The sequence below is a fragment of the Python bivittatus genome, unplaced genomic scaffold (genome assembly GCF_059951505.1).
Source record: "Python bivittatus isolate LINGU-HERP-01145 unplaced genomic scaffold, Pbiv_v1 ctg000850_np1212, whole genome shotgun sequence".
Taxonomy (NCBI): Eukaryota; Metazoa; Chordata; class Lepidosauria; order Squamata; family Pythonidae; genus Python; species Python bivittatus.
In genome coordinates, this window is record NW_028277112.1 from 62577864 (window position 1) to 62590774 (window position 12911).

At 38.1% G+C, this 12911-nt stretch overlaps 1 protein-coding gene across 1 annotated transcript; it reads left to right on the forward strand.

Annotated features, from left to right (window-relative positions):
- The first annotated feature begins 370 nt into the window (after nucleotides 1–370).
- Nucleotides 371–7916, forward strand: THAP1 (THAP domain containing 1). Its single transcript, XM_007424957.4, has 3 exons — nucleotides 371–645; nucleotides 2238–2433; nucleotides 7378–7916. The coding sequence occupies exons 1-3, from the start codon at nucleotides 575–577 to the stop codon at nucleotides 7771–7773; spliced, it is 663 nt and encodes a 220-aa protein (XP_007425019.1). The 5' UTR covers nucleotides 371–574; the 3' UTR covers nucleotides 7774–7916.
- Nucleotides 7917–12911: the final 4995 nt, after the last annotated feature.

Below are 12911 nucleotides of genomic sequence, written 5' to 3' on the forward strand. Positions count from 1 at the left end.
GATTGATACAGGTTAGATGACGACAATCCTCCAACTTCATCCTTTAGGAATGAACACCCTTCCTAGCAAGCAAGACTAAACTGCAGGACAGAGAATACTGTACATTCTAGAGAAGCGCGCTAGGCCCTCCCTTTCTGGGACCCGCATCGCCGTTCCGAAGGCTCTAAAACAGAACGCCGCTCTACGAAGACCGTCACGCGCCCGCCCAAGCCTTCGGACGGGTGCGCGTGTGTCTGCGGGTTCGGAAGCCAGGTTGCGTGCGTCAAAAGATGAGTCGCTCTCCTCATTGGCTGCTCTGACGGAGACGCGTCGCACCCAAACATTTCGGGGCGTGACCAATAGCCAAGCCCGATGCGGAGATCTCGAGAGAGTTGATCTGAAGCTGGCACCGCCATGTTGAAAGAGGGAGAGGCCACAGCCAGTTTATGTCGTTCTTCGGATTTTTTTTATTTTTGAAACGGAACGCGAAGACCTCAGGGAAGCATCTGGATCGACGCGTGTTTTAAATTGTTTTTTTTCCCCCGAGAAACCCCGGGGGTGGCAAAGAAGCGGGCGCGGGGACGGCAACGAGAGGATGGTGCAGTCCTGCTCTGCCTACCGTTGCCGGAATCGATACGACAAAGAGAAGCCCATCTCTTTCCACAAGTGAGTAGGGGCGGGGGCAGGAAATTGGGAGCGGGGGAGAGAGAGGGAAAGAGACTCTCTTGACCAGGCGGGAAAGGGAGACAGCATTCGCTTCGCGAAGAGGAAGGCGGAGCCAAAGCGCCTGCGCGGCCCAAAGGGGGAGGGACTTCAAAAAGTGCGCGGCTTCTGTGGAGGTCGGCCAGAAGGCGGGGCTAAGTGCGCCAGCTGGGTCCTTTCGTTTTTTTTTTTAAATTAAAACTCGAGACGTGTGTGACTGGTGGGATCGAACGCGCGCAGGCGCGCGCCTGTTTAACCGTCAATAACAGTGAAGGGCCGCTTCAATTATTCTGACAGCCCGGGGGAGGGCGGTTTCCTATGATTTGTTAAAATAACTATTATTAGTAGTCCGCAAAACGGGATGGATAAGGGTTTCCCCCCCCCGTTTTGATCCAGGTTTTACACCCGAGCGCTGGTTGGGCCAATACGGTTTTTTCCCCAGCAAAAGTAAAGAATTTTGTGGCTTTGTTGAAAGCGAGCAGACTCACGGCTGCTTTTGGGCCTTAGGTGGGTTTGGGAAAATGTATGCCTCGATTCTGTTTCTGGAACCAGAGTGTTGGTTTTTTTAATCCCAGTGTTCAGTCAGCATTATTCTCTGGCATAACCCCAAGGATGTGCCCTTTTACCACTGCGATAGTGCAGAACTCTGAACTAATTTCTTAATGGGAGAATTGTAACAAATTGGTTTGGGCATCTGTGGTACTTCTGTTTCTTTGTAGACACGGTTGAAAGTTTCCATCTCGTTTTGCTGTTTTGCTATTTTCCATGGTCTCTTTGCCTCCCCCCCCCCGCAATCTAGCATGTGTCCAGTTAGTAGATTTTTCTTACACTTGTACCATATTTATACCATTTCCTCCTAACAATTTAAAAGCAGCTGTGTTGACCTGCACCAAAAAAGAGGTGAATACAGTATTGTTATAAGGGTAACTGAAAGTTTACAAATAAAATATACACGTTTCTGAATGTCCAGAAGTTCATCTTGACTGAATACGTGCTTTTGAGAACCTGAACGTTTGCATGGTATCTGTAAATCTACAGTTGGCTTATAAAATACAGCTTTAATACTGATTTTGGAGCTTTTCACATTTAATATAAATGTTTTCTTTTCCATGGACTTAGTAACAAATCTTGAGTTTTTGTGGACTCTGTATGTTCCTTAAAAATTTCTACAAATATGGACTGAAGTTACAGAAACAAGGGTTGTTTGGAAGTTCTCCCACAGGTCATAAGTAGAAAGGAATCCACAGTTGGTTCACAAAAAATTGAATATATAGACCTGCTTACTGACAAGTCAGCTTGCACATATTGATTTTTCTGTTTTTCATTCCCATTAGCGCATCTCCAGTTACTGGGAGAACAGAAAAATAGAGATGTGTAATTAAATCCAAAAGCTTGATTCCCACCATGTCCCTTTAATTGTAGGCAACTTTTTAAAAGCATGGTAAGATTACTTTTAAATCAGCTAAGGGAAAATGTGGCTGCTTCCCCTTCCTCCTTTCCCTCTGTAGTTTTGGTAGTAATAATAAAAAAGTGTTTGATGTACATTTTATTTGTAGGTTTCCTCTCACAAGACCTGATCTCTGCAAGAAATGGGAAGCTGCTGTTAGAAGAAAAAATTTCAAACCAACAAAATATAGCAGCATTTGTTCTGAACACTTTACTCCAGATTGTTTCAAAAGAGAATGTAACAATAAACTATTAAAGGACAATGCTGTACCAACAATATTTTGCCACACAGAACCAAATGTGAAGGTAAGTGAGGTTTATGAGTTTCTTTTAAAGCTTCTGTTATTCGGAGAATACTGGTCAGCAGTGCTGCTATTGCTAAGCAAAGGTACTGTGAAAGCAAGGGACTGATATACAGTAGCAGGCAGAAGGATATTATATTCATCTGTTGATGACAAAAGAATTAAAATGATCTTTCTATTCATCTACCACCTTTGAGTGTTTTTTGATTTTGGACTGTTCAAAATACAGCAAAAACAGAAGAAACTGATTCATTGTTGCAATTCCAAGAGCTTTTTGTATCACCTTTAGACATTTCATCACTCCTACAAGGATACTTCTAAATTTGGTAGGTTTATCATGGGTTAATACAAGAACATGGTAAGAATGAGCAGTGCTTCTGCATCAGACAGTATCCCATGCTTCTTCACACCATTGCAAGAGTACTGTACTAAATGTTGACTGTTTTGTACAACTGCACATTACTCCATCTCATGTCATGTTTATGGACAGAATATTGCTGCTCCAACCATAATGTCCCACTTCCTTTTCTTTTCTAAACAAGGAGAAATGGGGAGAGTGATTTGCTTGGAACAATGGATATGTGGGACACAAGTTCTCCTATCTCAAATTGCCAGTACTGGACTTGATGGAAATTTAAAGTGAGGTACTTTTTGTCTACTCAGCAGCACTTTCAAAGCTAATGGTGAACCAAGAAGCTAAGTAGGAATACTTGTGTAAATTATTATCTCCATCCAAGAAATAGCTATATTAATACAAGTAAGTGATGCCCTTTTAAAACAACAAACTTACTTGCAACATTCTCTGGTAGAGATCAGCAACCTTTTCAGGCTGTTGGACAATTTTCCACTATATTTCCGATGCTATAATATAATTTGAAACAATGAAAATGTGAAAAATCTCATGAAACCTGATGGAAAAATATACAGATTTTGTATGATTTGCTTATTTTTTAGTTTTTTTAGTTTTTTAATTAAAAAACCCTAATACTTTTAATTTTGGAAGTTAGGGGGTATAATATAAGATTATCATGGATAACTCTTGTTTTATCAGACGATAGGATTTTTCTCTTAACAGAATATTTGTGTCTTTTCCTCATCCTCCTAAGAAATGGATGGGTTTATTTGGTGAATACACTACATGAGTACTGAAATATGAGTATTCAGTCTAGGAAAAATATTTACAGCCAGAGGGTTGGTTTAAGATAACTTACTGTTCTTGTATAAATATTAAATCTCATTTGTTAGTTTAATATCCTAGATGAGATTGAGACATTTTGCTGCAAAGCAAAACACTTTTTGCCATTTTAAAAAATAAATATTTATGCTCTTTGGTTTGTAATTCATACTATGTTTTAAATCTTACAGTTTTAGTTATTGATACACTGCCCATAAAACATACTGTTAATAGGTGATGTAACATGCTATAAATCTAATCAAGAGTCAGTCTTAAATGGTTAGACTAGCAACTGATGCTATACTATCAGTGATATCATGGAGGTTTAATTGCAACAAAGGCCCCAGTATTCCTGGTCTAAACATAAAATTGCCACCAGGGGTTTTCTTACGACCTAAGGGAAAGAAGGCCACCAGATGGGTTGTTCCATGCATGGAAATCAGCTCATTTTCGGTCTAAAACAACTACATTTCTGTATACATTAGATTTCGGCTACATCAACCAGGATTGGCATAGCTAATAGCTCCTCAGTGCTGCCAGTGGAGGATAGGATTTAAAATGCATGTTAAAATCAGCTTGTGTGAGCCAGCAAGCCTGAAGATGAGGTGAGAGCTCATCACTCTACCACTATCATGTAGACATTCATGTACTGAATGTTTCTAAGCTGTTGTTCCAAATCCTCCTGCTGTAACTGTTAAATATAGTCAAATGATTTTTTTTTTTTGCAGGAAGAAAAGAACCATCTTGCTATCTGAATCTTACACATTTTAATGGTATTGTTTTAAAATAACTTTTCATTGCAGCCAATATGGGTAAAAAAGAGAATCGTTTACCAGTGGAAAGAACTGTTCTTTTTTTACTGAAGCATTTAACTGAGATGTAGTAACACTAATAATCTATAATTCTGTTTCAATTCAATTCAAATTTATTTATGTAATTAATTAATACATATAAATACAAACAACACATACAAGAATGATATCAATTATAATCTGAGATGAGGAGGATCTCACGAGTTGTCAAAAATGGTTGAAAAAACTAGTTGAGCAAAATATATGTAATACTAGGACAAGAATTGAATAATACATGAATAACATATGCATCGTTATTTTTCTTGAGAACTTTCCAAAATGGGGGAGATTAAATCTGTCTTCAAATCTTTATAAAAGTTGTAATATAATAAGACATGCGTAATGTTTTCTATTGTCCTTACACCACAGAAGGGGTATTGGTGCAAGTTACAGCCTAGGTAGGTATACAGTTTTAGACAATAAAAAGGCTTTTGTCCCCTTTCACTGGCAATGTGCTGTTAAAAGGAGGTGGGAGAAGGAAAACAGTTTTTGTCTTTAGTACTGATGGAACAGGAATTTTGTCTTAAAAATAAATAATTGGATAAACTATACATTTTATGGCCATATCATAGTAAAGGAGTTGCTGTACTGTTTAAGAAAGGGTTTCCTGTTCAAGTCCAAGTATTCAGAAAGATAAGCATGGAAGATTTATTTGTTAGATTTATATCCTGCCTTTTATTCAGTGTTTAATACACAATTCACATCAGCAGCTATGTAGGCAACCACTACTACTCAAGGCAATTGAGTAGTGGTGGGTTTCCTTAATAAATTTCTTCAGATATTGAAGTCTTTTCTGAAAGATGGCCTATGGTAGGGGCATCCTCAGCTATGGTCAGTGGCTTCAAAATGGCACAGCCAGGCAGGTGAATTTTGAAGCCAGTGACTGTAGCTGCAGATATTCCTGATTTATGGATTGGTAGAGATTTCAACTGGAATTCTAGTATGATTAAATGTTCACATTCTTTCAAAAAAAGATCTTAAAGTTAAAAATAAGTTACACTCTTATATACAGTACATTTAAAAGACAAATGGGAATGTTTACAAAAATATAACAGCATAATAAATTATTCAAATGCCCCAAACTGCTTCACTGAAATAGATTACATTCTGGTTTGTAATGTTCTACAGGAATCTGTAACAGAAACCTCTAGGCTGGATTAAATGTACAGGTTATGATCCTGTTATAAGTTGTTTATATCAAGAGACAAATCTAAGTAGAGCTGGATATGTAATCTGATTTTGCTAGCCATTGAGAATTACTGGGAACCATCTCTAAAACATTTTGTAATTTAGAAAATAATTCTGAGAACTTGTGATCACTCACATATGTTGGAAAGCATTAAAAGCAGTTTTAGGAACATAAATATAGCATCTAATGGCTTAGTAGATAGAAGAAAAGAACAAAAAAAGAAATGGAAGGGGAAAAATGAGGATTTATTTTTACCATTTAAATCTATAGGATCAATTAAAGAATTAGAACTATGGAAATTCATTTCTGTTGTGATAAAATTAGTTTAAACGAAACAAAGATACTATGAACAAAGTAACTAACTGCCTTATTCCTATCTTAAGATCAGTCATAAGTCCTGGCTCTTCATAAATCTAAATTTCATCTCCCAACTGGCCTATTTCTTTTCTACTCTACAGAGATGCTATTGCTGTCCTATCTAATCCAAGTTGGCCTTTTCAGATGCCTAGGAGCACTGGTGGCCTTTTGCTTTAGGGAAAATATAGAATGTAATTATTCTAAAACAAGGCTCCTAGTTTTCACCAAATTTCTCATAATTGAAAATTATTAGTAGATTATTTCTACTGAAAAATTAATAATAGATCTATTGAACATGTTAAGAACTTTAAATATTTAGATATTTACATCTAACTATTCCTGTTGGAACAACAAAATAAGCACAAGAGCACAAGAAGCTTCCAGTGTGATTATCAGATTTGCAATCTATAAGGGCAATAATTATGTGCTCACAGCAATTAAACTGTTAAAAGCTAAGATCTTAAGTCTGCTGCTGTATGGCACTCAGCTCTCTCTATATAAGAACACACCTACCCTCAAAGATATTCAATCCAAATTTCTGAGAGCCATTCTCCATGTCCCTCAGTCTCCTGAAAATGCTTTTCTTTGGCTGGAAATTAGCTGTGTCTCCCCAAGTATGTTTTGAGATTTTGCTGACCTCACATTTGGGGTCAGTTCCTAGGCTAGCTTATACTCTCAGATAGTGACATTGCTTCCTTGAAAAAACAAATACATTCTGATTTAGTTTACTCTGGGCTCCCCACCCTCCCACAATTATATGCTTTTTGGGTCCAGTTCATGGCAGAACTGGAGAATGTTGGACCTACAGTAGATGTCCAAAAATATAGATTGAATGTTTTACATTGTAGCTACTGTTAACGTGTGGGTGCTTCTTTTGTTATATCAAGATATGTTTATAATATCCTTCACGCTCCATATAGAATGGTATTTACATAGGTGCAAATTGATGATCTGCTCTCAGTGGTGACAAAATGCCTGTACTAGGATTGTGTCTCTGTGTGCTCGGACACCAAAGTTGAGTCTGTGGTACATGTGCTACTAAATTGCCCCTCTTTACACAACTGGTATTTTGAACTTGTATCAATTTCTTCAGTGTACATTCAGTATTGTCAAAGTGAGTCCAGGTGTGAAAAGATTCAGGTGAAAGCAAAGAGCTCACAATATTACCAAGCCTTCAATTGCTAAACATATTTTTCCCCCTGAAGATTTTGCTACCTCTGATTTTATTTTGTTTTAATTCAAATAAAATAATAAATTATCATTTTCCTCAAGCATGCAGTTTTGAAGTAGAAAGATGATCTGGTTTGTCATCTAAAATGTGTTATGTTATTTTTAACAAAACAAATGTAAAGTATATGTTCTTGTCTTGCTTTTTAGTCTGAAGGCACTCAAGAACCACCTGAGGTACCAACTCCCCCTTCTCCTTCACCTCCACCACCTCCGCAAACATACCCAAGATTAGTAGATCCAAGCATTGGATTATTAATGCCACCACTTCACACTCCCAATAATATTGCTGTTTTTTGTGATCACAACTATACTGTAGAGGATACCGTGCATCAGAGGAAAAGAATTCAGCAATTGGAAGAGCAGGTGGATAAACTGAGGAAGAAACTTAAGACTGCACAGCAGCGATGTAGGCGTCAGGAAAAACAGATTGAAAAACTACGAGAGCTTGTTCAGTTTCAAAAGGAAAAAGACGTGTTGTCAGGCAAAGGTGGTTATGTGATTCTGCCTAATGACTATTTTGAAATTGTAGAAGTCCCTGCCTAGAAGGCTAGCATTGTCATTTGTGGGACACTGCCAAAGTTAGCCTCATCAGACTAACTCACATGTTCAGTTTAAATGCAAGACTTTTTAGCTCTGTATATTAAATACTTCAGCCCTTCAAAAGAATAAAAGTTGCTATATAATCATTTGTTGATATTGTGTAGTGTTGATCTTTTTATTGCTCCATTGCTCTAAAGTGGAACTAGCGATACGTAATGAAGAGAATGACTGACAATAACATATTGTGCTCATATGTTGCTTGATGTGGTGGAATATGGGTTTGACTCAAAGAAGCGGGAGGAAATGCTGAGCCATTAGAGAAAATATATTTGAGTCCTGGGAAAGCATAAAGCGCCAGAAAGGAACTCAAAGCAACTCCACCTTGACTGTGCTGGGTATAAGTTGAAGTAGAAAGGGACTTTGTCGGGCTTTCAAGTTTCTGTTTCAATAGCCTAACTGCATTCAAGTATATTCCAAGACTCCTAGTGACATCTGTTTCTGGCTCTGCCTATCTCAAAAAGCTGACACCAATCTTTTTGGCAATGGCTTGTGCATTATGCTCTCATTTCTCTGAGACAAACCCATGTTCCAGCAGACTCAGAAATCTATGTTCAGTGATACATTGGCATATGAAATATTTATATAGCATTCATAAGACCTGGTGTGATACAGAGTGGTGGCTATTATCTATAAGTCAGCAAAACCTTGGTTCAGATTCTCAGACACGAACTTGCTTGAGCAATTTAGGCAAGTTGTGTTTATTCCTGAAAATAATCTTTATGTGGTCTTTCTCTTCTGTTCCATTGCGTAAGTCAGGTGGCAAAAGATTGTCCAGTTAGGTCATCTTTCATTGTTCAATAATATGTTAAAGATCAAAGAAAAAAGGTAATGTCAGAGATACATATGACTTGAAACCGAAACCAGCTCTTAGAATAGTGCCCAGACAGTAATAGGGCTCCAATTTGGGTGCTAGAGTACTAGAATCCAATGAAACTTCAATTTAGTGAACCTCAGTGCAACAGGCTTCACGTGCAATTGATCACATTGTCCTGGTAATTTATTCCATTTGCATCAGTTCAAATCATTTGCATGATAACCTAATCATGCAAATGATACAAATCAGCACAATGATATATTTTCATATTTGATAGACATTAAAGAATAATGAACACACTCTCTGTAATTAGTTTGTTAAAATGAAGTTTCACTATGCTGTTCTTAGTACCCCCTTGGAAAGAGTTGCAGTGCTGTGTCTGCAACTACTGAGGCTTTCAGTTATCAGTAGCAGCCCATGCAAAACAACTGGGTAAATTCAGGTTATAAACAGATGAATTACAGTTATAAGACCCACTGTCTTCTAAAACTGGTAAAAGGTACATCTAGCCACTGCTAGTTTCAGATGGAGATTACACACAACAGCAGTCTATATCAAGACATGAGAGCTATCACCGTTCACTCGAATTTATATTCAGCTTCACCCAGTTCATCCTCCATTTTGTGCTCACAGTGAGGCAGATTCAAAATAAACACTAGGATCACAGGATCTAGATCAGCTGAATGAAACAGTATCGCTGCCTGTCTTCAACAGGATGATGACACTTGGTTGGTATACAGCCTTCTCTGACAGCCTCATATAGGTTTCCAGCTGCAACTCAAAGTCCTGGTTTTAACTTACAAAGCCCAATATGACTTGGCACCCAGATACTTGCAGTATCGCCCTCACCTACCTGAATTGACCTATGTGCTACCCTTTTTCTGGAGTAAGCTTCCTGTGATATCCAGTTTCATGAACTAAGGGGAGCGGAGGCCAGGAGGCACTGATTCTCAATTGTTGCTCCAGCCTTATGAAATAGACTTCCTGTGGAATTAAGACTTACATCATCCCTTTTAATATTCTGGGAGTAGCTTAAGATAGAACTCTTCCATAGAGCACTTGGGGATTAGTTAGCTGCTGCTGGTTTTTAATTTCAATTTAATGGTCGCAATTTATTTTTGCGTTGTATTTTGGTTGTTATTTATTTTTTTCCTATTATAATTATATAATGTTTACAATTTTGATTTTAATGATGCTTATCAATGTTTTGAGTGGTTGTGTTTTTTTAATTGGATTACCATAAACCACTCTGAGTCTTTGGCGGTATGCAACTAGAATAAATAAATATACATATTGATCAGGTTCACATATCATGCTAAATCATTTATTTAATCATGGTTTATTGAATAAATCGCAGTTAGCTGGGTTTGCAGAACGCACTAGACCATAAACAATTACTCACAGATTACAAATGTGTAAATTTACATAACATATTACATCCTAAACAAGCCACATCATAGCTTAATACACGTGGTGGATCCAGACATTTTGAGGGATTCTTCATGGAGTCAGTCATTTTATTTCAGTCATTGACCAGCAAAACGAAACAAGAGTCCCAACTCATTAGAGTAAAACAAGCTATTAAATGATATAACGATACAAGTAAAATTGTAAGTTAAAGTTTAAGAATTTGGGGCATAAAAATTAATAAAGTATGATACAATTTATATAAGGCAGCTAAATGATTGTTTAGAATAATAGAATAGTAAAATTACCAATCTAAAATATATAGAACCGTTATAATATATAAGCTGTGGAACAGACTTTTCATGGAATTTCTTGGTCGGAGAGATGAGAACTGCTTGCCATTGTCTTCTCTATAATTCTCCCCCCAAACTAGTGAACAACTCAGTAGCAATTGCATGCTTTTATCAAATTAAAAACCTCTGAAGAAATAAATTTTAAGTGCATTAATTTAAACTTGAAACATTTTCTTTTTCTGAGAACACTACCCAAGACCTAGTAAATTAATTTGAAAGAATTATCGTTATCAATACATTTTGGCACACTTCCCCCCCTTCTTTGGTCTCTTGAGTATATAAATCAGTGATGACATGATGATGTCATAATTCCTCCTTTTCTACTTTACAAAAGGTTAATGTAAGTGAATGTGACTCAGCTCCTGAGAAGGCATCTGGTTAAGGTAGAGATTATTATTTAGATGACATTGTAACATATGGAAGAACTAAACTGTTATCCAAATTAACATTCTCTATTGGTAGAATAATACGGAAGATATTTAATACGAATGCTGATAGTTTCTTTGAGTAGAAAAGGAAGGAAATGCACATGCCAGCAAGTCCCAAAGCTATAGACTCCTAATGCTTAAATCAAATTTGTTAGATTTTTATCCTGCACTTCGTTCTTGAGCTCAGAGCAGTATATCAAGTGCTCCCTTCTCCCATTTTTCCCCTCAACAACAACCCTGTGAGATAGATTGGGCTGAAAGAGAATGACTGGCCCAAAGCTATCCATGAGCTTCCATAACTGAAGGTAGACTTGAACCTTCCTCATCTGAATCTTTTGTAAAATTCTGTGGTGAAAGAATGAAGTCTCCATGGAAATGCTCTACCATAGATCAGAAACTCATGTACCTTTTTTATTTTATTTTTTTGGTGCCTTTGAGTCAGTGTTGACTCCTGTCAACTGCCTGGCCTAGTCCCTGCAGTTTTCTTGGCAAAGTTTTTCAGAAGTGCCTTCTTTCTACAGCTGAGAGAGTGTGTCTGGTCCAAGGTCACCCAGCTGGCTTCATGCCTAAGGTGGGACTAGAACCCACGGTCTCCTGGTTTCTAGCCCAGCGCCTTAACCAATTGGTATCCATTTGCTGTGCTTCTGTTCCTCCATATCTTGATTTACAACTGAACAAACAAAAGCCGCAGCTTATGCAAGATATGCAAATCTTTGAGAGAGTGCTTTGTGTTAAGGAAGACTTGAGGGAAGCACCCCTTCCAAGCTGCTCCATGAAGGAATGTGGCTCTCTTCCACTTAAGAGTGAAGTCAAGCAGCAGCGATGTTTCATTTCACCTGCTCCAACTCTATCAACTGGCACTGATAGCCAGAAGATGCCCCCGTACAAACCTTCTTCCAGCTGTTACAGCATCTTCCAGCGACTGCAGATGCTGGTTGAGGCTGTGAGGTGACATGAATGGCTGTGGTGAACGTTGCCTCTTTGCCTTGATGAGGAGAATTCTGTTGTCTCTGCAACGCAGAGCACCCTGCCGAGGCAAGACACCTTGTACAAGCTTCTTCCTCTTTGTTCTCTTACAGGGAAACATCCTTTAGATCAGCAGCCATGTTAGTCTTTCACACATGGGCTGAATTTACACATCCCACTAAGTCACAAGCGATGGTTTACATGTAGTTGAGTTTTCAACATGCTAAGCCAAAATTAAGACCATTTTGGCTTAATGTGATGTGTGACCCAAACTAAACAGCAAACCAAACCAAACTAGGCCACACATTATACTAACAAGAGCCAGTTTGGTGTAGTGGTTAAGGCGTTGGCCTAGAAACCAGGAGACTGTGAGTACTAGTCCCGCCTTAGGCATGAAAAGCTGGCTGGGTGACTTTGGGCCAGTCCCTCTCTCTCAGCCCAGCTCACCTCACAGGGTTGTTGTGGGGAAAATAGGAGGAGGAAGGAATATTGGTACGTTGGCCGCCTTGAGCTGTATAGGAAAAAAAGGCAGGATAAAAATCTAAAAAAAACAAATCATGATTTGATTAACCATGCTGTATTGAAATTATTTATTTATTTATTTATTTATATTTCAAATTTAGTCACCGCCCATCTCACTCAGATCATGGTTCGGTTCACCCAGCACAGTAATCTATATACATCACAGCTTAGCCCAGCATGCTTCTTGTGGTTGATTTTCTGCTTCATTTTCTATTACTTTCATAAGACCAAAAAAGAAAAAAAGTACCTTCCCCTCCAAACCAAATATATCCTTCTCTCCCTGCACCTCTGGTTGAAACTAGCTTGCACCAATGAAAAGAGATTCCTACTAATTAAGTGACAAAATGGTTTAGCCAATAGTGCTTGTAGCCTCACCATTTTCTCATCAAAACTGTGAATATTGATCTTCGTAGAAAAGTTGTTGTTTTGCAGGACAGAACATACAAAATAGTTATTCTCTTTTTTCAATTTAAATAGCCATCGAAGCAAGTGTGGAAGAGAGTTCTCATGGTTTAGCTTCTTTGTTCTGGAACGCCACGGCCAGGAGAAAAAATAGTGCCAATACAGATGATAGAAGAGTTTTGTTGGGGT

What these genes read in the sequence shown, in the direction of transcription:
- THAP1 (XM_007424957.4), top strand. Translation starts at nt 575, where the DNA reads ATGGTGCAGTCCTGCTCTGCCTACCGTTGCCGGAATCGATACGACAAA. An exon ending in AAGCCCATCTCTTTCCACAA is followed by an intron (nt 646 to 2,237) that starts GTGAGTAGGGGC and finishes TTTTATTTGTAG; the next exon opens with GTTTCCTCTCACAAGACCTG. An exon ending in ACACAGAACCAAATGTGAAG is followed by an intron (nt 2,434 to 7,377) that starts GTAAGTGAGGTT and finishes CTTGCTTTTTAG; the next exon opens with TCTGAAGGCACTCAAGAACC.